The sequence below is a fragment of the Palaemon carinicauda genome, chromosome 7 (genome assembly GCF_036898095.1).
Source record: "Palaemon carinicauda isolate YSFRI2023 chromosome 7, ASM3689809v2, whole genome shotgun sequence".
NCBI lineage: Eukaryota > Metazoa > Arthropoda > Malacostraca > Decapoda > Palaemonidae > Palaemon > Palaemon carinicauda.
The window spans coordinates 61,204,477-61,232,450 of NC_090731.1; the positions used below are offsets into that span (position 1 = coordinate 61,204,477).

At 43.7% G+C, this 27,974-nt stretch overlaps 1 protein-coding gene across 1 annotated transcript; it reads left to right on the forward strand.

Moving 5' to 3' along the window:
• Polr3B (RNA polymerase III subunit RpIII128) lies at positions 1 to 27,794 on the forward strand. Its single transcript, XM_068376694.1, has 7 exons — positions 1 to 228; positions 2,260 to 2,414; positions 2,564 to 2,736; positions 20,877 to 21,007; positions 23,368 to 25,812; positions 26,485 to 26,714; positions 27,536 to 27,794. Exons 1-7 carry the CDS (start codon positions 142 to 144, stop codon positions 27,753 to 27,755), a joined length of 3,441 nt encoding a protein of 1,146 aa, XP_068232795.1. The 5' UTR covers positions 1 to 141; the 3' UTR covers positions 27,756 to 27,794.
• Positions 27,795 to 27,974: the final 180 nt, after the last annotated feature.

Consider the following 27,974-nt stretch of genomic DNA (forward strand, 5'->3'; position numbering starts at 1 on the left):
CTTACTACTGCTACTGTACATTAAGTGAAGCCGAAAATTTGTCAATGTGTTGGCTGATGAAACAAGAATTGTATCACCGAATTACTCTAGTTTATCGTAAATGACGACTTCACTACAAAAGAATTGATAAATAATTGAATAATGGGGGAGACAGTTCCTGGAAATGTTATCCCCGAATGGGGTAATGTAGATCCGAGTGTCATAGGCGAACCTGTGAGAGCTATCGAGGTGAGGTATTCTTTAGATAAGATCTAATTAAATCCTAACTAGTATTATACTAAGCTAGCATGATGAGAAATGCAATACTTTTTCATGAGGATGAATGTAATCTTCCAAACTTTTGTCCTTGTATTGTAAATAGCTTAGTGAATAGTTTTTTGAGTTTATGGTAAGGTTATACTCACGAACAGGACATTTCAAACTGAAAATAAAACGTCCGTTTTTTTTTTTTTTTTTTTCCAAGGAACACCTGTTTTTTTGTTTATTAGTAGGAAAGTTTGTCCCGCCCGTAACGATAATAAAACCGAGTATTTAGATATAGGGTAGACTATTGGTAAAGAACCAGTAGTTTAGTGTTGCTTTTATGATCTACTAGTAGGCTTGCATAAGATAGAATACTGCAGTATTACTTATGATATGTCAACGCAGCCTTATGCCTTAGAACTTTTTCTTACTGTAGACTTTACTATTTTGTCATAAACATTTTGTTGGTCATTCTTTGCTGGTTTTATTTTACATTTACACAATTTTACCAAAATTATTCTAATCAGCATATTTCAATAAATCATCACTGGTACATTCTTTAAACCCATAACCATGAATCGCTGGGTAATAATAACCAAGGTAATCAAATACTAAGTTTGTATTATTGATAATTACCACCAAAATACTAGCCCATGCGGCTAACGCACATAGCGAAACATGTTCTGCAATAAGATAATAACTAATTGTGAGCATACAGCAGAGTAAAAACTAATGAATCATGAGCTCAATTAGGTAAGGAGGTATTTGTAATGCAATAAACACTGTTACAAACAACTCCATAGAAAAAGGGATGGAAAGTCACGTTTTCTATGCACCCGGAAGTCCTGGCAAACAAAAGCTCTAGTGTTTTGACTGTGTTTCATTACTATTACTGGGTTTTAATTACGGTGACTTTCTGGTGCTACTATAGTAGGTCTACCGTGCAATACTTGATCTACCAAAATATGTGAGATCGACCGCCTTGTTTATTTTAGTAGGCAGTTGCTCATGTGAAAGTGAAAAAATAACCCCGAAATGATGACCAACGCAGTTTACAAATGCAGCTCAACTTGTACCGCTTGCCAGAACATAGGAGCAGTGATGTAATTTTAATTTTGCAAGTGCAGCGAGCCGTAGCGTAGCAAAAACAAGAACCGTAGCTGAGAACGAGGCCCAATAACATTTGGTATTGTCAACTCTCATTACCATCCACTCTGGAAATTGTCATATAGAATAGAATATTAAAGGTAGATTGCCTACTAAAGTAGAAACACGCAGGTAGACCGCCTACTAATGTAGCAACGTTTTTTTTTTTTATTAAGATGACTGTTTTTTTATGATGATGACTGGCAGAAACAACAAAGTTTAAAAGAATCAATTTAAATACCATGCAATTAGACTGATACACTGTATATTTTTTAAGGGTTACGAACATAATTGATGACCGTAGGTTTTCAGTTATGCTAGTTGACCAACCATAACTTTAACTTTAATACCATGGATTTCTGCTTGCAATAATTATTAAAAAAGTTCATAACACCAATAATTTACCACTTTACCTATGCACCATTCAGATACTTCAAAGCACATTGAGTAAGTCCAGGATGTTTTAGGTCAGTTTAGGTGAGCAGTAGTGTTTTGACCCAAAATGTGTCAGCACACGTCAATTCAAGATAAGCTTCGCATTGAATCAATTGGATAAGAGATTGTAGAGTGTCTTGTTCGGGCCTCTTTTTGCACCATAGATGAACCCTCATATTTTAAACTTTCTACTTTACCCCTATTCCCAATTTCTTTCTTTTTTCTGTTCATCCTCTTTCAACTTTTACATATCTTTTCCTTGTTGATAGGTTGGGATCTATTATTATTAGTCGTAGCTAAGATACAATCCTAGTTGGAAAAGCAAAATTCTATAAGCCCAAGGGCTTCAACAGGGGAAAGTAGAAAAATAAAAACTAAGTTATTTTTTGTAATGTAAATTCTTATTTCCTATTTAAAACCTGTTTTATATTTCAGGACAAATGGAAGTTGGTTCCTGCTTTTCTACGTGTTAAGGGCTTAGTGAAACAACATATTGACTCCTTCAACTACTTTGTAAATGTGGACATCAAAAACATTGTGAAAGCTAACAGTAAAATAACTAGTGATGTGGAGCCACTTTTCTATGTTAAGTAAGTAGAACATGAGAGTTTACTATTGGTTAAATGTTTAGATATTTTGCGTAGAATACTGTATTATACTGTATAGTACTTCTTAATGAGATACTGTTTTGATCAAGATAATGGATTATGTTGAAGTAACTAATTTTTCTTTGCTACAGGTATAAAAATGTTAGAGTTGAAAACCCCAATATTGAAGAGGGGATTAACATATCGGACAAAACATCCCCTCATGAATGCCGGCTTCGGGACATAACATACTCAGCCCCCATTATGGTTGATGTAGAATACATGAGAGGTGATCATCGAATATTTAGAAAGGATATCCCAATAGGTATGACTTTTTTTTCTTTTTTTCTTTGAGTGACTAAGTTATCGCCATACTGATTTTGAGGCAGATTATCTACAGCACAAATTTTCATTAGTTGGAATAAGAATTGTTCGTATGATTTGCTTTTACATTTTCATGTTTAATTTCAAGAAGAATAGAATGGATGGAAGTAGACAGAAAATCATTGAAAGCAAGGTGAAGTTAATAGGTGTCGTGGGTTTTCCTGGTCATGGTTTGATAGAAACTGGTGAAACACTGGCTGGGATTAAGTAGTTTATTTATACAGAAATCTGACATAAAGCCTCTGTTTGAGAGCAGAGATGTAAAGGGGAATATTTAAAACTAAAAAGGTACTTAATTACAATCTACTGTATATGTTTCTCACACCTGGTAAACTCTTGGAATATATTTTATTTTCAGGAACTAAATCATTTGAATCATCACAATTATAGGCTTACAATATTCTTTATCAAATATTAGTTTTTGTTTTAAAGAAAAAGTGCTGTCACTCCTGGAATACAGTAAACAAAGTTATCTTTGATATCAACTTGTATTTGTTATAATTCCATTTTTCAATATTAATCTTACCCGATAATCATGTAGCTGTCAACTCTGTTGCCGACAGAAATCCACGGTCGGGATACGCCAGCGATCGCTATACAGGTGGGGGTGAACACCACAGCGCCATCTGTGGTCAGGTACTCCAGTACTTCTTGTCAACACCACCTCAATTTTTCCTCTGTCGTGCCTCCGGCTAGACCTACATGGATACGCTGTTGATTCTGGAGTTATTGCTCACGATTTGGTGATGTATTTGCTCTAGAGTTTAGCCTTCGCTATTCAGGAAGCTATATCATTAGCTTAGCAAGTTTTTGGAATTAATTTGATTTAATTTTGGTACGAAGAGAGTATGAACTCTCTTTCACTTTTAAATGGCCGACCCTTCCCTTAGACGGAAGTGTTGGTGTCGAAGAGAGTATAGACTATCTTAATTTTGCTTAACAAAGTTATAGATTTATTTTATATCTCTCCGCCTTTTATAGGCCTCTTTGATTAACTTCCTTTTATTATAAACTTATTAAAATTAATTTTAATATTTGTTTATATTCGACCTTTCCTAATAGTAGGCGGTCTTTTCTTGGAACCGAAGTTAATTAACATTGAGCCCGTCATTTCGTTTTTACCTGTTAACATATTATGCTATTTTAATGTTTTTGAACGAATTTCTTTGATAGTCTTGTACTGTTTTCAAAGTTGAACTAACGTTTTGTTTTGTCTCTGCAGTTGTTGACGTTCAGAACGTTCAACTTGCGCTCTATCGTTACGATAGAGAGAGAGTCTATCACGGTGTCACGTTGCAGTAAGAGTAAACCGATTCTAGCGTTTTGTTCATTCTTTCTTAGCTTAAATGGTTTTAATTCTAATAAAGGAACTTTTTATTTGGGAAATCTTTCAGTTTTTTTCCTTTAACAATAATATGTTTTAACGATATATATAATTGGGCTCTTCTCTCAGGTGCTAAGTCAAGAGAGAGAGAGAGAGAGAGAGAGATAGAGACGGAGGGAGAGAGAGGAGGATAAACGTTTCGTTCAAGCGGGTAACGTTGTTATCGTTTTTGCTCTTCTCCCTAGTCTCTTTAGGGGAAGAAGGTAAACGTTTCTAGAGTTTTATTCTTGTTCTCAGGCTTTATGCGGTGAGAGATTTTAAACGTAGTTTATTTGATCTAGTGTTTAGTCTCTTTTCCAGCCACTGAATTATTTATCTTTCATTATGTTTTTCTGTTACATTGTAATACTGTTTTCGCAATTACTAACTTTTAATGAAGGATAGAATTGCGTGTTTCAGGTACAAACCACTTAAAGTTTCGAGTTCAGTGAAATAAGTGCAAACAGAAAATCAAAAGTGATAAAGTGATAAGCGCAAAGTGTTACAGTGTTGCGTTCGAGGGTTCGTCTGTTCGTGCCAGTTGTTCGCCTAGTCTGGGACCTCTTACAAGCTCCCAAGCCCAGGGGAGAAGTAATGTCGAAGGACTTATGGGTTCAGCAGGCCTTGATCGACGAACAGACGTTTCCCTCCGTGGTTTCGGGTGTTACCAACTCACGTAGCCGACGTGATCACCCCACCCACACAAAGACGAGAGAGCCCTTTTATTCCTCGTCTGCGGAAGAGGTTTCTCGCAGAAACCATGGACCAAATCTTGCAGCTTTTAAGTGCAAGTCGGTCCCTTCCGCGCAAGTCCAACTCCTAGGTGGTGCCATTAGCACTGGGTCAGTTCGGACTTGCTGCAGTACGACAACTGCACACCTCCCAGAGAGGCAAGGTGGTATCGCAACAGACAGTAACTCCGTCTGTTGCCGCACCAGCTGTTTTAGACCCTCAGTTTCAACGGACAGTAGCTCCGTTTGTTGTTGTCTTTCTTAAACTCTAGTGGTCTATGCTGCTGACAATGCAGTCTCAGCTTGCGGTGTTGATGCAGGGGTTTCAGGCAGAGAAGGTTAGCACACCTCCTCCTGCTAGCGCTCATGAGGCAGCCGCCTCAACTCCACCTCTGCGCAGTCCACCCTGCCAGACGTATGATGTTGAGGTTCCTCAACCTACCTCCACGCGTGAGCTGCCGCATTGGGAGTTGCCAGATACCAGCGCTGTGCAGCAACCTCCACTTTCCTTGAGGCAGGAGCCTCTTGCTATGCGGCAACCTCCTCAACACTTGAGGCAGGAGCCTTATGCTTTGCAGCAACCTCCTCTACCCTTGAGGCAGGAGCTTCATGTGTTGCGACAACCTCCTCCATCCTCGAGGCAGCAACCTCTTGCGCTGCGGCAACCTCCACCATCCTTGAGGCAGCAACCTCAACTCTTGCGGCAGCCACCTCCACTCTTGAGGCAAGAACCTCAACTCTTGAGGCAAGAGCCTCAACTCTTGAGGAACCTCATGCTATGAGGCAGCCGCCTCAACGCATGCAGCAACCGCATTCTTCACAGCATGAGCCTCTCTCTGCGCAGCTACCTCCTCAACCCTTGAGGCAGACGCAACTCTTGAGGCAGGAACCTCTCAGGAGCCTCATGCTATGCGGCATCCTCCTCAAACCATGAGGCAGGAGCCTCATGCTATGCGGCATCCTCCTCAACCCATGAGGCAGGAGCCTCATGCTTGAGGCAGGAGCCTCATGCTTGAGGCAGGAGCCTCATGCTTGAGGCAGGAGCCTCATGCTATGCGGCATCCTCCTCAACCCATGAGGCAGGAGTCTCATGCTATGAGGAGCCTCATGCTATGCGGCATCCTCCTCAAACCATGAGGCAGGAGCCTCATGCTATGCGGCAACCGCCTCAACCCATGAGGCAGGAGCCTCATACTATGCGGCATCCTCCTCAACGCATGCGGCATAAGCCTCATCCCTTGCAGCTTGAGCCTCATCCCATGCAGCATGAGTCTCATACCATGCAGCATGAGCCTCATCCCATGCAGCATGAGCCTCATCCCATGCAGCATAAGCCGCACGCCATGCAACATGCTCTGCTTACCTTACAGCATGCTCTACATACAGCATGCTCTGCATACCTTACCGCATGCTTCTCAGTCACACATCTTTGGTTGTTGCCAACTCACTAGACTGTCAAGCAGTTTCATAACGTTGCCTTCTAGTCTGCTGCTTTTGCACCAGTGAAACCCTCACTGAGAGAACTTAGCTTTTCTCGGATATGGTTCCTGTAGATGAGAAAGTGCTATTCTCCCTCCTTCTGATTTTCCCTTGAGGACTCTGTCATTTGGAGAGGAGCCTTTAGCTGCTTAGCCTCCTATGGACTTTTATTTAAGCATAGCATGCTTCCAGGGAGGGTAATGGTTCCACTTCAGTCGCTAACCCCGTCTGTTACCACACCTGCTCCCATAGACCTTGAGCTGTGTTGCAAGACATGCAGTCCAAGCTTAGTCCTTGTTAGAGGATTTTTTGTTTACGGAGTCAGTGTGTCACTGGGAAGACGTTCAACAACCAGCAGAAGTGACTTGTTGTGACGCAGTGCGGCAACCTCAGCAACCCGATAAGGAGTTGTCTGTACGACCCAGACAGTCTAGACAGCTTCGGGTTGTCACTGTACTTCCTCGCTTCCCCATGGTTGACAGTTCACAGACTGTGCAGCAGTACCATGATCTTGTGTCCGGCTCCGTCAGACGACTAGCTTTTAAGAGCTCCCACAAGTCGTCGCTGTCTGGAGATTCTCAGATGGACTATGGATCTGACCAAGGAACTGGGCCTCCTGGTCAATTTTGAGGAGTCCCAGCTCGTCCCATCCCAGACCATTGTCTACCTGGGTATGGATCTTCAGAGTCGAGCTTTTCGGGCTTTTCCGTCGGCCCCAAAGATATACTAAGCCCTAGATTGCATCCAGAGCATGCTGAGAAGGAACCGATGCTCAGTCAGGTAGTGGATGAGTCTAACAGGGACACTTTCATCGCTGGCCCTGTTCATCGAGTTAGGGAGACCCCACCTCCCCCCCTTCAGTATCATCTAGCGGCTCACTGGATAAAGGACATGACGCTAGAGACGATCACAGTTCCTGTTTCCGAAGAGAAGAGGTCTACTCTCACGTGGTGAAAGAACAGCTTTCTTCTCAAGGAAGTCTACCTTTGGCTGTTCTGAAACCCGACCGCCGTCTCTTCTCTGACGCATCAGACACGGGCTGGGGTGCGACTTTGGACGGACAGGAATGCTCGGGAACATGGAATCAGGAGCTAAGGACACTTCACATCTATTGCAAGGAGCTGTTGGCGGTTCATCTGGCCTTGATAAACTTCAAGTCCCTCCAGCTTAACAAGGTGGTGGAGGTGGACTCTGACAACACCACAGCCTTGGCTTACATCTCCAAGCAGGGAGGGACTCATTCGTGGAAGTTGTTCTAGATCGCAAGGGACCTCCTCATCTGGTTAAAAGATCGAAAGCTCACGCTGGTAACGAGGTTCATTCAGGGCGATATGAATGTCATGGCAGATCGCCTTAGCCGGAAGGGTCAGGTCATCCCCACAGAGTGGACCCTTCACAAGAATGTTTGCAGCAGACTTTGGGCCCTGTGGGGTCAGCCAACCATAGATCTGTTCGCTACCTCGATAACCTAGAGGCTCCCGTTGTATTGTTCTCCGATTCCAGACCCAGCAGCAGTTCACGTGGATGCTTTTCTGCTGGATTGGTCCCATCTCGACCTGTATGCATTCCCGCCGTTCAAGATTGTCAACAGGGTACTTCAGAAGTTCGCCTCTCGCAAAGGGACACGGCTGACGTTGGTTGGCTCCGCTCTGGCCCGCGAGAGAATGGTTCATAGAGGTACTGCAATGGCTGGTCGACATTCCCAGGACTCTTCCTCTAGGAGTAGACCTTCTACGTCTACCTCACGTAAAGAAGGTACATCCAAACCTCCACGCTCTTCGTCTGACTTCCTTCAGACTTTCGAAAGACTCTCAAGAGCTAGGGGCTTTTCGAAGGAGGCAGCCAGAGCGATTGCCAGAGCAAGGAGGACATCCACTCTCAGAGTCTATCAGTCTAAAGGGGAAGTCTTCCGAAGCTGGTACAAGGCCAATGCAGTTTCCTCATCCAGTACCACTGTAACCCAGATTGCTGACTTCCTGTTACATCTAAGGAACGTAAGATCCCTTTCAGCTCCTACGATTAAGGGTTACAGAAGTATGTTGGCAGCGGTTTTCCGCCACAGAGGCTTGGATCTTTCCACCAACAAAGATCTACAGGACCTCCTTAGGTCTTTTAAGACCTCAAAGGAACGTCGGTTGTCCACTCCAGGCTGGAATCTAGACGTGGTCCTAAGGTTCCTTATGTCATCAAGATTTGAACCTCTCCAATCAGCCTCTTTTAAGGACCTCACATTAAAAACTCTTTTCCTCGTGTGCTTGACAACAGCTAAAAGAGTAAGTGAGATCCACGCCTTCAGCAGGAACATAGTTTTCACATCTGAAACGGCTACATGTTCCTTGCAGCTCGGTTTTTTGCTAAAACGAGCTTCCTTCACGTCCTTGGCCTAAGTCGTTCGAGATCCCAAGCCTGTCCAACTTGGTGGGGGACAAACTGGAGAGAGTACTTTGCCCAGTTAGAGCTCTTAGGTACTATCTAAAAAGGTCATAACCTTTACGAGGACAATCAGAAGCCTTATGGTGTGCTATCAAGAAGCCTTCTCTTCCAAGGTCTAAGAACTCAGTTTCTTACCTATTCAGGCTCCTGATTAGGGAAGCACATTCTCATCTGAAGGAAGAAGACCTTGCTTTGCTGAAGGTAAGGACACATGAAGTGAGAGCTGTGGCTACTTCAGTGGCCCTCAAACAGAACCGTTCTCTGCAGAGTGTTATGGATGCAACCTATTGGAGAAGCAAGTCAGTGTTCGCATCATTCTATCTCAAAGATGTCCAGTCTCTTTACGAGAACTGCTACACCCTGGGACCATTCGTAGCAACGAATGCAGTAGTAGGCGGGGGCTCAGCCACTACATTCCCATAATCCCATAACCTTTTTAACCTTTCTCTTGAATACTTTTTATGGGTTGTACGGTCGGCTAAGAAGCCTTCCACTTCCTTGTTGATTTGGCGGGTGGTCAATTCTTTCTTGAGAAGCGCCGAGGTTAAAGGTTGTGATGAGGTCCTTTAGTATGGGTTGCAGCCCTTTATACTTCAGCACCTAAGAGTCGTTCAGCATCCTAAGAGGACCGCTGCGCTCAGTAAGAAAGACGTATTTAATAAAGGCAGAGTAATGGTTCAAGTCGTCTTCCTTACCAGGTACTTATTTATTTTATGTTATTTTTGAATAACTAATAAAATAAAATACGGGATACTTAGCTTCTTTGTTAACATGTATGCTGGTCTCCACCCACCACCCTGGGTGTGAATCAGCTACATGATTATCGGGTAAGATTAATATTGAAAAATGTTATTTTCATTAGTAAAATAAATTTTTGAATATACTTACCCGATAATCATGATTTAATTGACCCACCCTTCCTCCCCATAGAGAACCAGTGGACCGAGGAAAAAATTGAGGTGGTGTTGACAAGAAGTACTGGAGTACCTGACCACAGATGGCGCTGTGGTGTTCACCCCCACCTGTATAGCGATCGCTGGCGTATCCCGACCGTGGATTTCTGTCGGCAACAGAGTTGACAGCTACATGATTATCGGGTAAGTATATTCAAAAATTTATTTTACTAATGAAAATAACATTTTTATGCAATCAATGGGACATCATGTTTTAGTGACCAGAATATCACTGCGAGATGCCGGGTAACAGTTCTTACAGGGTAAATTCTGGACTTTGAACTAAATGTATCAGATGGCATCACCAGATGTGCTCTGAATTGCAGAATCTACACCTGAAGAAAGACATTTAAAATGCTTGATATATGTAACATGAGCAATTGGGGATATCCCATAGGTAGGTAGTGTCGTTAGTGCACCCCATATCCTGCACTGTAGGCATTACGTAAGAGTCTTTCCAGTGTCTCTATGATCTTTAGCTGCACTTAATTTTTGCCCAATACTATTCCTCCATTCCTGCTTCCTTTCTTCCATCTGGCTGTCCAAAGCTTCCTTTCTTCCATCTGGCTGTCCAAAGCTTCCTTTCTTCCATCTGGCTGTCCAAAGCTTCCTTTCTTCCATCTGGCTGTCCAAAGCTTCCTTTCTTCCATCTGGCTGTCCAAAGCTTCCTTTCTTCCATCTGGCTGTCCAAAGCTTCCTTTCTTCCATCTGGCTGTCCAAAGCTTCTTTTCTTTCATCTGGCTGTCCAAAGCTTCCTTTCTTCCATCTGGCTGTCCAAAGCTTCCTTTCTTCCATCTGGCTGTCCAAAGCTTCCTTTCTTCCATCTGGCTGTCCAAAGTTTCCTTTCTTCCATCTGGCTGTCCAAAGCTTCCTTTCTTCCATCTGGCCGTCCAAAGCTTCCTTTCTTCCATCTGGCTGTCTAAAGCTTCCTTTCTTCCATCTGGCTGTCCAAAGCTTCCTTTCTTACATCTGGCTGTCCAAAGCTTCCTTTCTTCCATCTGGCTGTCCAAAGTTTCCTTTCTTCCATCTGGCTGTCCAAAGTTTCCTTTCTTCCATCTGGCTGTCCAAAGCTTCCTTTCTTCCATCTGGCTGTCCAAAGTTTCCTTTCTTCCATCTGGCTGTCCAAAGCTTCCTTTCTTCCATCTAGCTGTCTAAAGCTTCCTTTCTTCCATCTAGCTGTCCAAGTCTCTCTTCCTATCTCCTTCTTGGGAGATGGTTTGAGCGGCCTCGTCTTGAGCCCGAGTATTTTTGTCTAAAGGAGACCTGGGCTGGGGCACCACCTCTGCGGGAGGGCCGCGAGGACTGATGCCAGGAAGGGGAGGGGGCCTCCTGTCTAGCTGGTGGCATAGGCGGGTATGCCCCGTCCACAGACAGTCTTCTATGTGGGGGGCGTCTTGCTGCTGGCTGCCTAGGCTCAGCCGAGTCTTTGAGTTTTCCCACCTCTTTCCATGGTTTCTGCTACCGTCTGTAGGGGGAACAGGGTCTCGCCCCAAATAGGAGTATTCTTCAGGAATTTGGCCTCACGTTCGGGGAGTCTACGAGGGAGCCTGTTAAGCACCGTATCTCTCCTTCTTTAGATCCAGTTTGCTGTCTGAGTCAATGACTGGAACGTTAAGATTTTCAATATTAAACTTACCCGATAATCATGTAGCTGTCAACTCCGTTGCCCGACAGAATTCTACGGGAGGGATACGCCAGCTATCACTATACTAGAAGGGGGTGTATTCACAAGCGCCACCTGTGGCCAGGTACTACAGTACTTGTTGTTGACGCCACCTCACTTTTTCCTCTGTCGTGCTTCCGGCAAGACGTTCTTGGATACGCTTATGATTTTGGAGTATTGTTCACGGTTTGGTGAAGTATTTCTCTAAAATTTGCAGCTATTCGCTATACTGGAAACTTCTATATTAGCTTAGTTAGCTTTTGGAATTAATTTGATTAATTATGGTGACGAAGAGAGTATGAACTCTCTTTCACCTTTAAATGGCCGACCCTTCCCTTAGACGGAAGTGTTGGTGTCTAAGAGAGTATAGACTCTCTTTCTTAATTTTGCTTAACAAAAGTTATAGATTTATTTTATATCTCTCCGCCTCTTATAGGCCTCTTCGATTAACTTCCTTTTATTATAAACTTATTAAAATTAATTTTTATACAGGTACTGTATTTGTTTATATTCGACCTTCCTAATAGTAGGCGGTCTTTTCTTGGTACCGAAGTTAATTAACATTGAGCCCGTCATTTCGGTTTTACCTGTTAACATATTATGCTATTTTAATGTCTTTGAAAGAATTTCTTTGATAGTCTCGTACTGTTTTCAAAGTTGAACTAACGTTTTGTTTTGTCTCTGCAGTTGTTGACGTTCAGAACGTTCAACTTGCGCTCTATCGTTACGATAGAGAAAGAATTTTCACGGTTTCACGTTGCAGTAAGAGTAACCGTGTCTAGCGTTTTGTTCATTCTTTCTTAACTTAATGGTTTTAATCCTAATAAAGGAACTTTTCATTTTGGGAAATATTTCAGTTTTTTCCTTTAACAATAATATGTTTTAACGATATATATGATTGGGCTCTTCTCTCAGGTTCTAAGTCAAGAGAGAGAGAGAGAGATAGAGACGGAGGGAGGAAGAGGAGGATAAACGTTTCATTCAAGCGAGTAACGTTGTTATCGTTTTTGCTCTTCTCCCTAGTCTCTTTAGGGGAAGAAGGTAAACGTTTCTAGAGTGATCTAGTGTTTAGTCTCTTTCCAGCCACTGAATTATTTATCTTTCATTAGATTTTTCTGTTACATTGTAATTCTGTTTTCGCAATTACTAACTTTTGAGAAAGGATAGATTTGCGTGTTTCAGGTACAAACCACTTAAAGTTTCGAGTTCAGTGAAATAAGTGCAAACAGAAAATCAAAGTGATAAGTGATTAGCGCAAAGTGTGTCAGTGTTGTGCGTGAGGGTACTTCTGTGCGCGCCAGTCGTCCTCCCAGTCCGGGACCTCTTGCAAGCTCCCAAGCCCAGGGGAGAAGCAATGTCGAAGGGCAAAAGGGTTCAGCAGGCCTTGATCGGCGCACAGAAGTATCCTCGGTGGTTGCGGGCGTGTCTTACCGAGACCGTCACTCCCACCCGCAGACGATTGAGCCCTTATTTTGCTCGTCTGCAGAAGAAATTTAGGGGAGAAAACGCTGGTCTCAGGTCTCAAGACCTCTTAAACGTAAAGTCCAGACCTATGCCAGACGTACGAAGTTAGAGTTCAACAACCCGGATGCAGTCATTGGGTTAGCTCTGACTCTCCTCAGTCATCAGTTGAATGCACTCCGCCTAAGAGGAGTAAGGTTCTGCCGCAACAGATCTCTGCTGTTAAGGCTTTACCTCAGCAGACCTTAGTGTCTGCCGACCCCAAGTTGACTCTACTGCAGTCCATGCAGTCACAACTTTCGGTCTTGATGCGTGAGTGTCGGGCTGAGAAGGTTGCGCCTCCGCCTGCGCTCGCTCCGCCTGCGCTCGCTCCGCCTGCGCTCGCTCCGCCTGCGCTCCCTCCGCCTGCGCTCGCTCCGCCTGACCGCAGTACCGCCTGCCAGGCGTACGATGTTGAGCCACGTTATGAGTTTACTGATCCCAGTGGTGTGCAGCTCCCTCCGCCTTCCTTAAGGCAACCTCAGCAATGGGAACAGGAGGCTTATACCTCTCTTCCTCCGCTTCCACTTGCTGTTCCACCAGTGAGGCAACACTCGCTTGAGGTACAACAACCTCTCCCATCCATGAGTCAGTCTCCTCAGCTCTCGCTGCAGCGAGCTCAACCCTCCTCAAGGCAAGCACCTCAACACCTTAGCCTTGCGCCTCAGGAGCCTCAACTTGCGAGACTTTTACTGCGTTCTGCGCAGCCACTACCTTTTCGCTCTCAGCTCACACCGCAGGAACCTCAACTCGTTCCTCAGGAACTTGCTACTGCGCATCCGCCAACCACTCAGCAAGCGCAACCCTTGAGTTCAGCCACTCATGCCAGGAATCAGCCTCCTCCACCCATGCGCCTACCTTCTGCTACTTCCTTTGATCAGCCTTTGCAGACTGAGCCTCAGGTGTTCCCTCAACAGAGTCTTGAAGAGGAAACCACAACTATTGTTGTTCCAGCTCGTTCTGACTCTGCTGTTCAGCATACCTTACCTCCATTTTCAAACATTATGATAATGGAGGTTATTTGTATTACTTATAAAAATATATTTGTATTCCTTGCAATATATTTTTAACAATATCGCAAAATATGGCAAAAATATGAATCATGAGTTATGAATGTAAGGTAAATATTATGTTGATATTAAAACCCCATGCAAGCATGCATAAAGCACTCTAGCACTGGTCATGGAATTTCTGAGAAATGTTAAACGCCATGCACACGCTCTGCTTACCTTACAGCATGCTCTACATACAGCATGCTCTGCTTACAGCATGCTCTGCATACAACATGCTCTGCATACAGCATGCTCTGCATTCAGCATGCTCTGCATACAACATGCTCTACATACAGCATGCTCTGCATACAGCATGCTCTGCATACAACATGCTCTGCATACAGCATGCTCTGCATTCAGCATGCTCTGCATACAACATGCTCTGCATACAGCATGCTCTGCATTCAGCATGCTCTGCATACAACATGCTCTACATACAGCATGCTCTGCATACAGCATACTCTGCATACAACATGCTCTGCATACCTTACCGCATGCTTCTCAGTCACACATCTTTGGTTGTTGCCAACTCACTAGACTGTCAAGCAGTTTCATAACGTTGCCTTCTAGTCTGCTGCTTTTGCACCAGTGAAACCCTCACTGAGAGAACTTAGCTTTTCTAGGATATGGTCCCTGTAGATGAGAAAGTTCTTTTCTCCCTCCTTCTGATATTCCCTTGAGGACTCTGTCATTTGGAGGGAGCCTTTAGCTGCGTAGCCTCCTATGGACTTTTATTTAAGCATAACATGCTTCCAGGGAAGGTAATGGTTCCACTTCAGTCGCTAATCCCGGCTGTTACCACACCTGCTCCCATAGACCTTGAGCTGTGTTGCAAGACATGCAGTCCAAGCTTAGTCCTTGTTAGAGGATTTTTTGTGTACGGAGTCAATGTGTCACGGGGAAGACGTTCAACAACCAGCAGAAGTGACTTGTTGTGACGCAGTGCGGCAACCTCAGCAACCCGATAAGGAGTTGTCTGTACGACCCAGACAGTCTAGACAGATTCGGGTTGTCACTGTACTTCCTCGCTTGCCCATGGTTGACAGTTCACAGACTGTGCAGCAGTACCATGATCTTGTGTCCGGCTCCGTCAGACGACTGGCTTTTAAGAGCTCCCACAAGTCGTCGCTGTCTGGAGATTTTCAAATGGACTATGGATCTGACCAAGGAACTGGGCCTCCTGGTCAATTTTGAGGAGTCTCAGCTCGTCCCATCCCAGACCATTGTCTCCTTGGGTATGGATCTTCAGAGTCGAGCTTTTCGGGCTTTTCCGTCGGCCCCAAGGATCTTCCAAGCCCTAGAATGCATCCAGAGCATGCTGAGAAGGAACCGATGCTCAGTCAGGTAGTGGATGAGTCTAACAGGGACACTTTCATCGCTGGCCCTGTTCATCGTGTTAGGGAGACTCCACCTCCCCCCCCTTCAGTATCATCTAGCTGCTCACTGGATAAAGGACATGACGCTAGAGACGGTCTCAGTTCCTGTTTCCGAAGAGAGGAGGTCTTCTCTCGCGTGGTGTAAGAACAGCTTTCTTCTCAAGGAAGTCTACCTTTGGCTGTTCAGAAACACGACCGCCGTCTCCTCTCGGACGCATCAGACACGGGCTGGGGTGCGACTTTGGACGGACAAGAATGCTCGGGAACATGGAATCAGGAGCAAAGGACACTTCACATCAATTGCAAGGAGTTGTTGGCGGTTATTCTGGCCTTGATAAACTTCAAGTCCCTCCAGCTTAACAAAGTGGTGGAGGTGGACTCTGACAACACCACAGCCCTGGCTTACATCTTCAAGCAGGGAGGGACTCTTTCGTGGAAGTTGTTCTAGATCGCAAGGGACCTACTCATCTGGTCTAAAGATCGAAAGCTAACTGGTAACGAGGTTCATTCAGGGCGGTATGAATGTCATGGCAGATCACCTCAGCCGGAAGGGTCAGGTCATCCCCACAGAGTGGACCCTTCTCAAGAATGTTTGCAGCAGACTTTGGGCCCTGTGGGGTCAGCCAACCATAGATCTGTTCGCTACCTCGATAACCTAGAGACTCCTGTTGTATTGTTCTCCGATTCCAGACCCAGCAGCAGTTCACGTGGATGCTTTTCTGCTGGATTGGTTCCATCTCGACCTGTATGCATTCCCGCCGTTCAAGATTGTCAACAGGGTACTTCAGAAGTTCTCCTCTCACAAAGGGACACGGCTGACGTTGGTTGGCTCCGCTCTGGCCCGCGAGAGAATGGTTCTTAGAGGTACTGCAATGGCTGGTCGACATTCCCAGGACTCTTCCTCTAGGAGTGAACCTTCTAAGTCTACCTCACGTAAAGAAGGTACACCCAATCCTCCACGCTCTTCGTCTGACTGCCTTCAGACTTTCGAAAGACTCTCAAGAGCTAGGGGTTTTTCGAAGGAGGCAGCTAGAGCGATTGCCAAGCAAGGAGAACATCCACTCTCAGAATCTATCAGTCTCAAGGGGAAGTCTTCCGTAGCTGGTACAAGACCAATGCAGTTTCCTCAACCAGTACCACTGTAACCCAGATTGCTGACTTCCTGTTATATCTAAGGAAAGTAAGATCCCTTTCAGCTCCTACGATCAAGGGTTACAGAAGTATGTTGGCAGCGGTTTTCCGCCACAGAGGCTTGGATCTTTCCACCAACAAAGATCTACAGGACCTCCCTAGGTCTTTTGAGACCTCAAAGGAACGTCGGTTGTCCACTCCAGGCTGGAATCTAGACGTGGTCCTAAGGTTCCTTATGTCATCAAGATTTGAACCTCTCCAATCAGCCTCTTTTTAGGACCTCACATTAAAAACTCTTTTCCTCGTGTGCTTGACAACAGCTAAAAGAGTAAGTGAGATCCACGCCTTCAGCAGGATCATTGTTTTCACATCTGAAACGGCTACATGTTCCTTGCAGCTCGGTTTTTGCTAAACGAGCTTCCTTCACGTCCTTGGCCTAAGTCGTTCGAGATCCCAAGCCTGTCCAACTTGGTGGGGAATGAACTGAAGAGAGTACTTTGCCCAGTTAGAGCTCTTAGGTACTATCTAAAAAGGTCTTAACCTTTACAAGGACAATCAGAAGCCTTATAGTGTGCTATCAAGAAACCTTCTTTTCCAAGTTCTAAGAACTCAGTTTCTTACTATTCAGGCTTCTGATTAGAGAAACACATTCTCATCTGAAGGAAGAAGACCTTGCTTTGCTGAAGGTAAGGACACATGAAGTGGGAGCTGTGGCTACTTCAGTGGCCTTCAAACAGAGCCATTCTCTGCAGAGTGTTATGGATGCAACCTATTGGAGAAGCAAGTCAGTGTTCGCATCATTCTATCTCAAAGATGTCCAGTCTCTTTACGAGTACTGCTACACCCTGGGACCATTCGTAGCAACGAATGCAGTAGTAGGCGAGGGCTCAGCCACTACATTCCCATAATCCCATAACCTTTTAACCTTTCTCTTGAATACTTTTTATGGGTTGTACGGTCGGCTAAGAAGCCTTCCACATCCTTGTTGATTTGGCGGGTGGTCAATTCTTTCTTGAGAAGCGCCGAGGTTAAAGGTTGTGATGAGGTCCTTTAGTATGGGTTGCAGCCCTGTATACTTTAGCACCTTTGAGTTGATTCAGCCTTCCAAGAGGAACGCTGCGCTCAGTAAGGAAGACGATCTTATTAAAGGCAGAGTAACGGTTCAAGTCGACTTCCTTACCAGGTACTTATTATTTCATTGTTATTGTGGATAACTGATTATATGAAATACGGGATACTTAGCTATCCTTTAGTCTTGTACACTGGTTTTTCACCCACCCCCCTGGGTGTGAATCAGCTACATGATTATCGGGTAAGTTTAATATTGAAAAATGTTATTTTCATTAGTAAAATAAATTTTTGAATATACTTACCCGATAATCATGATTTAATTGACCCACCCTTCCTCCCCATAGAGAACCAGTGGACCGAGGAAAAAGTGAGGTGGCGTCAACAACAAGTACTGTAGTACCTGGCCACAGGTGGCGCTTGTGAGTACACCCCCTTCTAGTATAGTGATAGCTTGCGTATCCCTCCCGTAGAATTCTGTCGGGCAACGGAGTTGACAGCTACATGATTATCGGGTAAGTATATTCAAAAATTTATTTTACTAATGAAAATAACATATTTCATGGCTTTGCCCCTCCTTGAACGTATGAGCTCATGCAATAGAGCTTGGTTCTCCGGCACCGAGAGATCGTAGGAGAGTTGAAAACCTGCCAAGGTGCACACCCACCAGTCCAACCAGGAGGCCACATTGATGATGTCCTGAGACGTGGCCTCCGCCTGAGAGAAGACCACTTGTGCCCCGAGACAAACCAGTCGACGTGATCCATGCCCAGGGACACGTCAGGAGCCACCGGTAGGGTCAAGGATGGTTTCTGCTGTACCGGGTTGTCCACCATCCTACCCAAACCCGAAAGCCAGGCCTGCTCTGAGGACGGTTTGGGCTCATCTAGCCTGTGGTGGTGCCGAATCAGTGCCAATACCTTTCTATAAGAGGATACTTCATCAGGTGAACATTCTCCCGCATCTATGAAGTCCGCTACCACTTGATCCTCCATGTCGGCTGTATCCTCGATCACGGATGGATCCACGGGAGCATCCATATCCCTGACATCCCAGCCGGCTCAATGGAGCAGCTGCCTCCATCACGGATGGAGCCCTCGAGGAGGAGGTAGCCATCATGGGTCTACCCCCTCCCGGAGGAATCCGGGGAGAGTGACTGCCCTGCTGTGCCAGCGACTGCATCCGATGCTTGGATGGAGCCGGTGTGATTTTGGGTGTGGGAACAATGCTGCCGGGCTGAGCCAGCAGCTGCCTCCGCTGAACTGATGGAGCCAGTGACTTGCTGGGCAAGGGCAAGGGAAAGTTAGCGTATGCCAACAGCGGCATCCGAAGCGTGGATGGAGCCGAAGAGACACTGGGCAAAGGCACGTAAGCGGCTCCAGCAGCCGCCGAGGCAGGCAATGGAGCGGCAAGAGCCCTGTTCGACCCGCAAGGGGGAAAAACTACCTTACCTTGCTCTTCCTCTTTGCAACTTTGGCCTTCTTCCTAGAAGGGCCTGAGTTCGAGCTCGACTTCTTCCTCTTCGACTTCTTTTTCTTTTTCCTCATCTCCCGGTCACTGGAGTCTTCCGACGATGAAGAGCTGGAGGACGAGGTAACGTCCGAGGAAGACGAAGAAGAGGAGGAGGTATCCGAGTCCTCTGAATCCTCTGCCACCAACATGGGGGCTTGCAATTGTGCTACCGGGGTGACGGGTTGCATGAAATCATGCAGTAGCACAACGGAAGGCGCGAGTAGTGACCCACGTGAGGCAAACCAGCCAGAAAACTGTTCTTCTTGCTGCATGGGTGATCTGAAGGGCGTCCTTGGCACCGTCCACACAATGGAGTCGGGGTCTGAAGAGCACGTGACTCGTCTTTCTTTGTCTTGATCGCCCCCTGAAACCGCTGTACCTGAAAAGCACTGCCACGATGGGGGGGGGGGAGAGGAGCTGGTGTTCCTGACCTCCCCCACACCGGGTCCTCACTCGAGACGGGTCCTGCGGGCACCAGAACCTTGTCTACAGAAAGCACTTCCGTCACAACAGCAGACTCCACACTCGTCTGCGTAGGCACAATGCAAATAGATTTATTAAAATTAGACTCATGGGGAACAGCAATGGGCTGTTTCCCCGCAACGGACTTACCTAGTCCCTTACTCTGGTTTGGGGAAGGGGAAGGGGAACCGCTCTCCAAAGGAGCTGAAGGAGACGTTAACGGCGAACCGAGACTAGTCTTCCTCAGCTACCGCTTCGATGCCTTCTTCTTCTTTGTACCGAATAATGTCCACTGAAGTACCGGCCAGGACGCACACTCCGGACACGTGGAAGTAGGCGAGCACACTCTGCCCCGACACGTGGAGCACAACGTGTGCAGATCAATATTCAACTTAGAGAGCCATGCCCCGCATGACTTACCGGCCTTGGGCCCGTAACAACGACGTTGGGATTCCATAAGGGAATTCACAAGCAACACAAGTAACACAAGGAAGGGATATGAACTGGAAAACACAAAGGGAACACGTGAAACACAATGGTGGGTCAGACGGGATGTGAGAGAGAGCGGCGAGATGTTATCTACGCCACGACCAGATGCTTACTGGCGACAAAGACCTAGTAGCGCACCCACGCGCTGAACCCGGGTTGCCTCAGGGCACGTATCCATCCGCCACGGAGGGACCCGACAAGGGAAAACAGAGATAGTGGGAACTGCGCAAAATTCTTGGTCAGTTAGGGAGGAGATCCCAGATACTCCTAAGAAAGTAGTTCGAGGTAAGTACTGTTAGGAAAAATACAAATTACTTAAAACTTGTGATTTCTTCCATCTAGCTGTCCAAAGCTTCCTTTCTTTCATCTGGCTGTCCAATCTCTCAATTTTTACCCCTTAGTGCAACATTTGGGTTCACCAATTACACATGGGTACTGCATGGCCTCCAAATCCCTAGCATTGGGTCACAAGGGCCAGATTTATAAACCTAAGCTAATTCAAATGGAGACGATAAAGGATTTGAGAACCTCTCTGCAGTAGATGGGCAGGTCGTAAAAGAGGGAGAACATTTTGGTCTTTTACCTTGTAGGTACAATTAATTGTGAGGCAGGAGTCCGGAGAAGGTTAAGAAAGAGAATTGCTGAAATGTGGACAAAAAAGAAAGACATTGCCGTACTATTGGTAAATAAAGATGCCTTATCAGTAGAAAGCAAACTAATATAATGGATGTTTGCAAGGTCTTTACTATTCTATGCACCATAAATAGTGCTACAGTCAATAAACATGGAAGAGATTTTGATAACATGTAACTTAAAATGATTTTGATGATGATGATTAAATTTAAGATTTTTATTATCTCCTTTCTTAGGTCGAATGCCAATCATGCTTCGTTCCTCAAATTGTGTCCTTTCCCAGTGCCGAACTCCATCTGAACTCGCTAAGCACAATGAATGTCCTCATGATCCAGGTGGATACTTCATTATTAAAGGTCAAGAAAAAGTAAGTACTAAGTAGGTAAATACAGGTTGAGACTGTTTGACTTCCAAAACGATTAGGTTCAGATCTACCCATTACAGTATAAGGTGCAACTTGACGTAAGTTAAATTGTTATAATATACTGTAAAGAGTCTCTCTAAATTGTAATAGGGTTTTGTATTTAAATTTTGCTAAATGTTTTCAAACATTCTATGTTATAGTGTAACAATTCCTCTTTAAAATTATGACCAAATAGTACTGTAATGATATAAACGCTCTAAAAAAGTTAAACCTTCCTCCTAAATATTCCCTTCCAATTGGAGTGTAGTTATTGTGAGCCTAAATATACATTGAAGGGTTATACCCAACACTACTCTTAATCTTTAGAACACTGACAAAGGATCTTTATTAACTCAACTTTTATTAAAACCTTCAAAAAGTTTCCCAAGTAAAACATATAGGTGATGCAAGGACAAAACAGACATGTATTTCCGATGATGTGTTTACATAAGTTGTATATGGAACATGGTGTATATTATTTCTATATTTTTGTAATATTTAACTTAGAAGTTAGGTATTTACTCCAATTTATTTCCCAGTTATATTTGTCTACCGTAGAACTTGTAACTCATATATGAAAAAAAATAGTCATAAGTCAATTCCAAAATATGTTTAGCTTTTATTCTTTCCCACTTATTACCTATTAAATAGCGATAGTGTATCACGTTTTCAAGGCAGGGATTTTGTTTCCATACTTGTTTAAAGGCTTCCCTTTATTTTATGTCTTTGCTCCTACTCGTATATTAACCTTACATCCTTTAAAATATGGAACATGTCTTCAGCAGAGCTAGAACAGCCTTTGAATTGGTTAACGAGGTAGCTAATGACAGGGGGTGAGTGCTGGTGAGAGTGTAACATTTCTAATCTCATGAGTAGCTTCGAGCTGACTTGCCCACCCTGGGACCTCAAGCTCTTAAAGTGGGACGTGACCCTTGTTCTCAAGGCTCTGACATGTACCCTGTTTGAGCCTTTGAGAAGATTGCCAGACAGAAATCTGACTCTCAAGACTGTCTTTTTGGTAGCCTTAGCATCAGTGAAGATAGTAGGTGAGTTGAATGATCTCTTACTTAGTCACCCATGCTGAGGGGTGGAAGGAAGTATCTTTTAGTTTTGTGCTTGGATTTATAGCGAAAACCCAAAAGCTGTCATTACATGACCCCAGGTTCAAGACCTTATTCTTCCCCACTCTACATGAAGCGTCGGGTGAGGATCAAGTGGAGATGAATTTGTGTCCCGTGAGAGCTCTGTGATGCTTTCTGAAGAGAACCCGACACCTCAGGGCTAAATGTCAGTAACTCTTCCTTAGCACTGGTAGGACCAGGAAAGAGGTGTCAAGGAACATGATTTTCTAGCTTCTTAAGATGATTTGTAAAGTTTACACCTCGACAGCTGAAAGGGTCGAGGCACCAGCGAGGATCAGAGCTCACAAAAGTCAGGGGTATAGGTCCCACCCTATCCTTTAATAGGAATCTGTCAGTAGGGGTTGAAGGTTGGGGTGTGGAAATGCTAAACCATCTTCACAGCCTTCTACCTAAAGGAGTATACCCACTAGTTCTATTACACCTTTTGTGCCTGTTCCTGTGGTGGCTGCTCAAGTAGCGAAGCCAGCCCAGTTCCCATATGAGATGATAAATATCTCACTATTGCGGATGAAGCAGTTGAGGTATTATTTGCTGAATCTGACTTGATTTTGATAAGCTACAGTTATCCATTCGTTTGTAGGATCTTCTCTAACAAGGGGAAGGATGGTGGTATTTATACCAACCCATTGATCATCATACGCAAGGTATATTATTCCGGACTGCTATCCCCTTCAGGGAAAGGGATCTTTCTTTTGACCACATACCAATTTTCTTGGACAGGTCAGGCCCTATCAGTATAGTATTCATCCTTATGATAGACAGGTTGCTGAATTCAGCTTCTTAGAGGACCAGGCAGATTGACACTACCGGGAAAAAAACCCACCAAGCAATTTAAAGGATGAAAAGTTTGTTTATGCATAGGAAGAAATAACATATTTTGAAAGTAATTTGTATTTTTCTTATGCATACAAACTCAAGTCCTTTAAAGTTGAACTTCCCATCCCAATCACCTCTCAGTTGTGAGCCAAAGGCCAATAGTGATATGATTCTGACAGGTGAAGGATCAGGATTTCTCGCCTGCTCTCGCCACCTGTCGTTAACTACCTCGTTAATGAATTCAGTGGTCATTCCAGCTCTGTGCAGACATCTTTTCCCTATTTTAAAGGACTCAGGTTTGTATAGCTAGAAAAAATATAAATTACATTTAATTCTTTTTTTTTTTTTTTTTTTTTGTATTTTCAGGTCATCCTTATCCAAGAGCAGCTCTCAAAGAACAGAATGATTGTGGAAGAAGACAAAAAAGGTGGTTTAACTTGTCAGGTAACTTCTTCAACACATGAAAAGAAGTCTCGCACAAATGTCATAATAAAAAATGGGAAGTATTATTTGAAGCATAACACTCTGACAGACGATGTTCCTATTTGTATCGTTTTTAAAGCCATGGGAGTTACAAGTGATCAGGAGATTGTGCAAATGATAGGTACAGAAGATCGTATCATGACCTCCTTTGCCGCATCATTGGAGGAATGCGCCAGATTGAACGTTTACACTCAGACGCAGGCTCTGAAATTTATTGGCAATAAAGTTCGTCAAAAGAGATTCTTTGACCGCGGTATAAAGAAGAGCCCGGTTGATGAGGCTCGCGATTTGTTGGCCACAACCATTCTTGCTCACGTTCCTGTTGAGAAATTCAATTTCAAAATGAAGTCAATATACTTGGCACTTATGGCTAGAAGAGTCATAGAGGCTCAGGGAGACACGAGGATTGTGGACGATCGAGATTATTATGGTAATAAGAGGCTAGAGTTAGCCGGATCACTTATCTCCCTCCTTTTTGAAGATTTGTTCAAGAAATTTAATGCAGAAATTAAGAAAAAATCTGATAGCATGCTGTGTAAAAAAGGAAAAGTGTCTCAGTTTGATGCAGTATCATATATGCAATCTAGACAGGACTCCATCACTAATGGGTTAGAAGTAGCAATATCAACAGGCAACTGGACCATCAAGCGCTTCAAAATGGAACGCCAGGGGGTCACTCAAGTTCTCTCGAGGCTGTCCTACATATCGGCTCTTGGCATGATGACCCGAGTGAATTCTCAATTCGAAAAGACACGTAAGGTTAGTGGTCCCAGATCCTTACAGCCCTCCCAGTGGGGCATGGTTTGTCCATCAGATACACCAGAAGGAGAATCTTGTGGTTTAGTCAAGAATCTAGCTCTCATGACCCACATAACAACAGAAGTGGACCCTGAGCCTATAATTGAATTAGCTTTTAATTGCGGAGTTGAGGATATTAATCTCCTGTCAGGAGAAGAACTGTCAAACAGAGATGTGTTTTTGGTATTTCTCAATGGTAATATCATCGGTGTTACAAGAGAGCATCGCAAAGTTGTGCGAGTTTTTCGTGCAATGAGAAGGAATGGAGTTATCAGTGGTTTTGTGTCAATTTATCCTCACAATAAACATCGATGTGTTTATATAAGTTCAGATGGAGGTCGTTTGTGCCGTCCTTACATCATTGTCGAGAGTCGCAGGTCATCGGTGACTGAGGATCACATCAGGAAGTTGAATCGAGGGTTGATGTCCTTCGATGACTTCCTTCATGAAGGACTTGTGGAATATTTGGATGTAAATGAAGAAAATGATTCTAACATTGCCATGTATGAGCATGAGATTGAGGCCAAGACAACTCATATGGAAATAGAGCCCTTTACAATCTTGGGTGTTTGTGCAGGGCTCATTCCATACCCCCACCATAATCAAAGTCCTCGTAATACTTATCAGTGTGCTATGGGTAAGCAAGCTATGGGAACCATAGGATACAACCAGAGAAATAGAATTGATACGCTCCTGTACAATCTAGTCTATCCACATCGGCCATTAGTTAAAACTAGAACAATTGAACTCATCAATTTTGAACATCTACCTGCAGGACACAATGCGATGGTTGCTGTTATGAGCTATTCAGGTTACGATATTGAAGATGCCATCGTTATAAACAAGGCGTCTCTCGATAGAGGCTACGGTCGTTGCATAGTATATCGGAATGCAAAGTGTTCTGTCAAACGGTACGCTAATCAAACATCTGATAGAGTTCAGGGGCCTCTTATGCAAGTCTTGGATACTGGGAAACAGAAACCAATTTGGAAGCATGAAACTCTGGACAGTGATGGAATAGCAGCAGTTGGTACCCCTGCATTGCCTAGGCAGGTCCTCATTAATAAGCAGATGCCAACGGTGACTCAACTAAGTTATACAGATGATAAGCCTACAAGGAAAGTAGAATTTAGGGACACACCCGTTGTGCATAAAGGACCAGGAACTGTTTACGTAGAGAAAGTCATGCTTTCAACAGACCCAGATGCTTTCAATTTGATCAAGATTCTTCTTAGACAGACCCGTCGTCCAGAAATCGGCGACAAATTTTCCTCCCGTCACGGCCAGAAAGGTGTAACTGGACTGATCGTGCAGCAAGAGGACCTACCTTTCTCAGACCAAGGGATATACCCTGATATGATCATGAACCCCCATGGTTTTCCATCTAGGATGACTGTTGGAAAGCTTATGGAACTGTTGGGTAGTAAAGCTGCTGCTCTTGGAGGAAATCTCAAGTATGGAACAGCCTTTGGTGGGACTCCAGTGAAAGATATCATGGAAGAGCTTGTGCGACATGGCTTTAATTATCAGGTAAGCTATTTTCTTCTACTGTAATTGTATGAATTTTATTCTGATCAATGAAATTATATAATAGTATTTTACATCACTTATTGTAGTTGGGTATAATGTATTGATAGATCAAGGTGAAGTCTGTTCAACTTTAGGATTTGCCCTGATTTAGTAATTAGACATTTTTTGTAGTACTTGGTAACAACTTTTAAGTGAAATTCTTATAGTGACAATTTTGCTGAGGGTAGGACCTACATGCCCTAAATTCCCCACGGTTGCAGCTGGGAGTCTTATCTCCCCCCAATAATCTCTTTGCTCTTCCTTTTCATCCATCTCTCTCCTTCTCCCTCCTACCTGCCACTCTCGCCACGTCGCCGCTCTCCTGGGTGGTTCGTTTAGCCCTAGAATTATGTTACCATTGCTTTATTACCCCGGTTATTACCTTTTAGTATGCAGCTGATTCCTCAATCATCCCAAATGAATACTGTACAGTACTTCATTATTTTCAGCAAACATTGGCACCAATATACCATTTGTAGTACATTTTTCTAGAGTTGCAGTGTAAAATATACAAGAAATATGATCAGCATTAAATATATCAAAGTATGGTACTGTATTCAAGTTGAAGCCTCGACAATTAATTCTTGTTTATGATAGCTATTTCTTGATTAATTTACTATTTGTTAATTTCAGGGGAAAGACATCCTCTACAGTGGAACAACTGGTGAAGCTCTCCAGGGTTACATCTTCTTTGGTCCTGTATATTATCAGAAACTGAAACATATGGTCATGGATAAAATGCACGCTCGGTCGCGAGGACCACGGGCCGTCTTGACCAGACAGCCCACAGAGGGACGTGCTCGCGATGGAGGCCTTCGACTGGGAGAGATGGAAAGAGATTGTCTGATAGGACATGGTGCTAGGTACAACTACTTTCTTTGTGTGATATCTTTAAAATTGTAGGCTACACAAACTACACACTTTTCGTTCACTCCTTACATTAATATTATCGATACCTAAAGAGTTTGTGAAATCTGAATAATGCGAGCTTTAATAAAGTTTTTGAAGTGTTCTTTTGCCCCTTAGCTGTACCTATAGTTTGGCCTTCTGCATTACCTCTGTTACTGCTTTTGTTCTTCCATTTTGCTGTCCAATCTCATACACATACATCATTGGAATCGCAAGGGTTTCCTTCAAATTGTACCTCGGCTCTGAACGACCCTCCCACCCCAAATTCAATACATCCATTTTCTTTAGCTAGATAATATCATTTTTTCTTTATCACTCTAAGCTGAAGTAATTTTCTAGAGTTAATTTATTGTTTTATTGACGATCCTTGTCAGACAAACCTCAGATATTTTCCTTTTATATAAAGTTGAAATTTTTCAGCAATTGTGTATCTGTGTTACTATACATATGTAGTTTTAAGCTTTGGATTTATAACTAAAAGATTCAGAGTAAATGCTAAGAGAATTTGCAGAAATTTTGTGTAATGCTTTTCAGTCTTTGAAAAATAATCTTGAAAGTATCTTTCTATTTGAGACATGAAAAATTTTTTATAATTAAAATCATTTATACGTGTCAAAATTAATATAATAGTAATTTTGTTTTGAATTCAATTGATATTGTAATAAGTTTATTAATTTTACCATAAACAGTATGAGTGTTTAGAAAGACTACAGCAAAAATTCTCGATTATTGAGGTTTAACATATTTTTTTTTTTCATTTTCCCGTGGCCGATAGCATGCTCCTTCTGGAACGCCTGATGATTTCCTCCGACGCTTTTGACGTGGATGTGTGTAACTCCTGCGGCTTGCTCGGCTACTCGGGATGGTGCCACTATTGCAGGTCCTCAGCGAATGTTTCCTCCATCCGAATACCATACGCATGCAAACTTTTGTTCCAGGAACTTCAGTCTATGAATATAGTGCCACGTTTGAGACTAGAAAATTATTGCACTTGATAATGTTCACTAATTGAATTTTATACAGTATGATGTCAATGTGTGTCTTATTTATATCCCTGTTTACGGTGGCTTTTGGAGTACTTACCGGATTTCCCTGTTTTTCTTTGTTTTTTAAATCAATTGTTCTCACATTGAAGTAGAAATTTTTATTTTTTCTATTCATGCAATGACTAATGGTTTAAGGAATCTTTTAAACAGTATATACCCATTTATTGG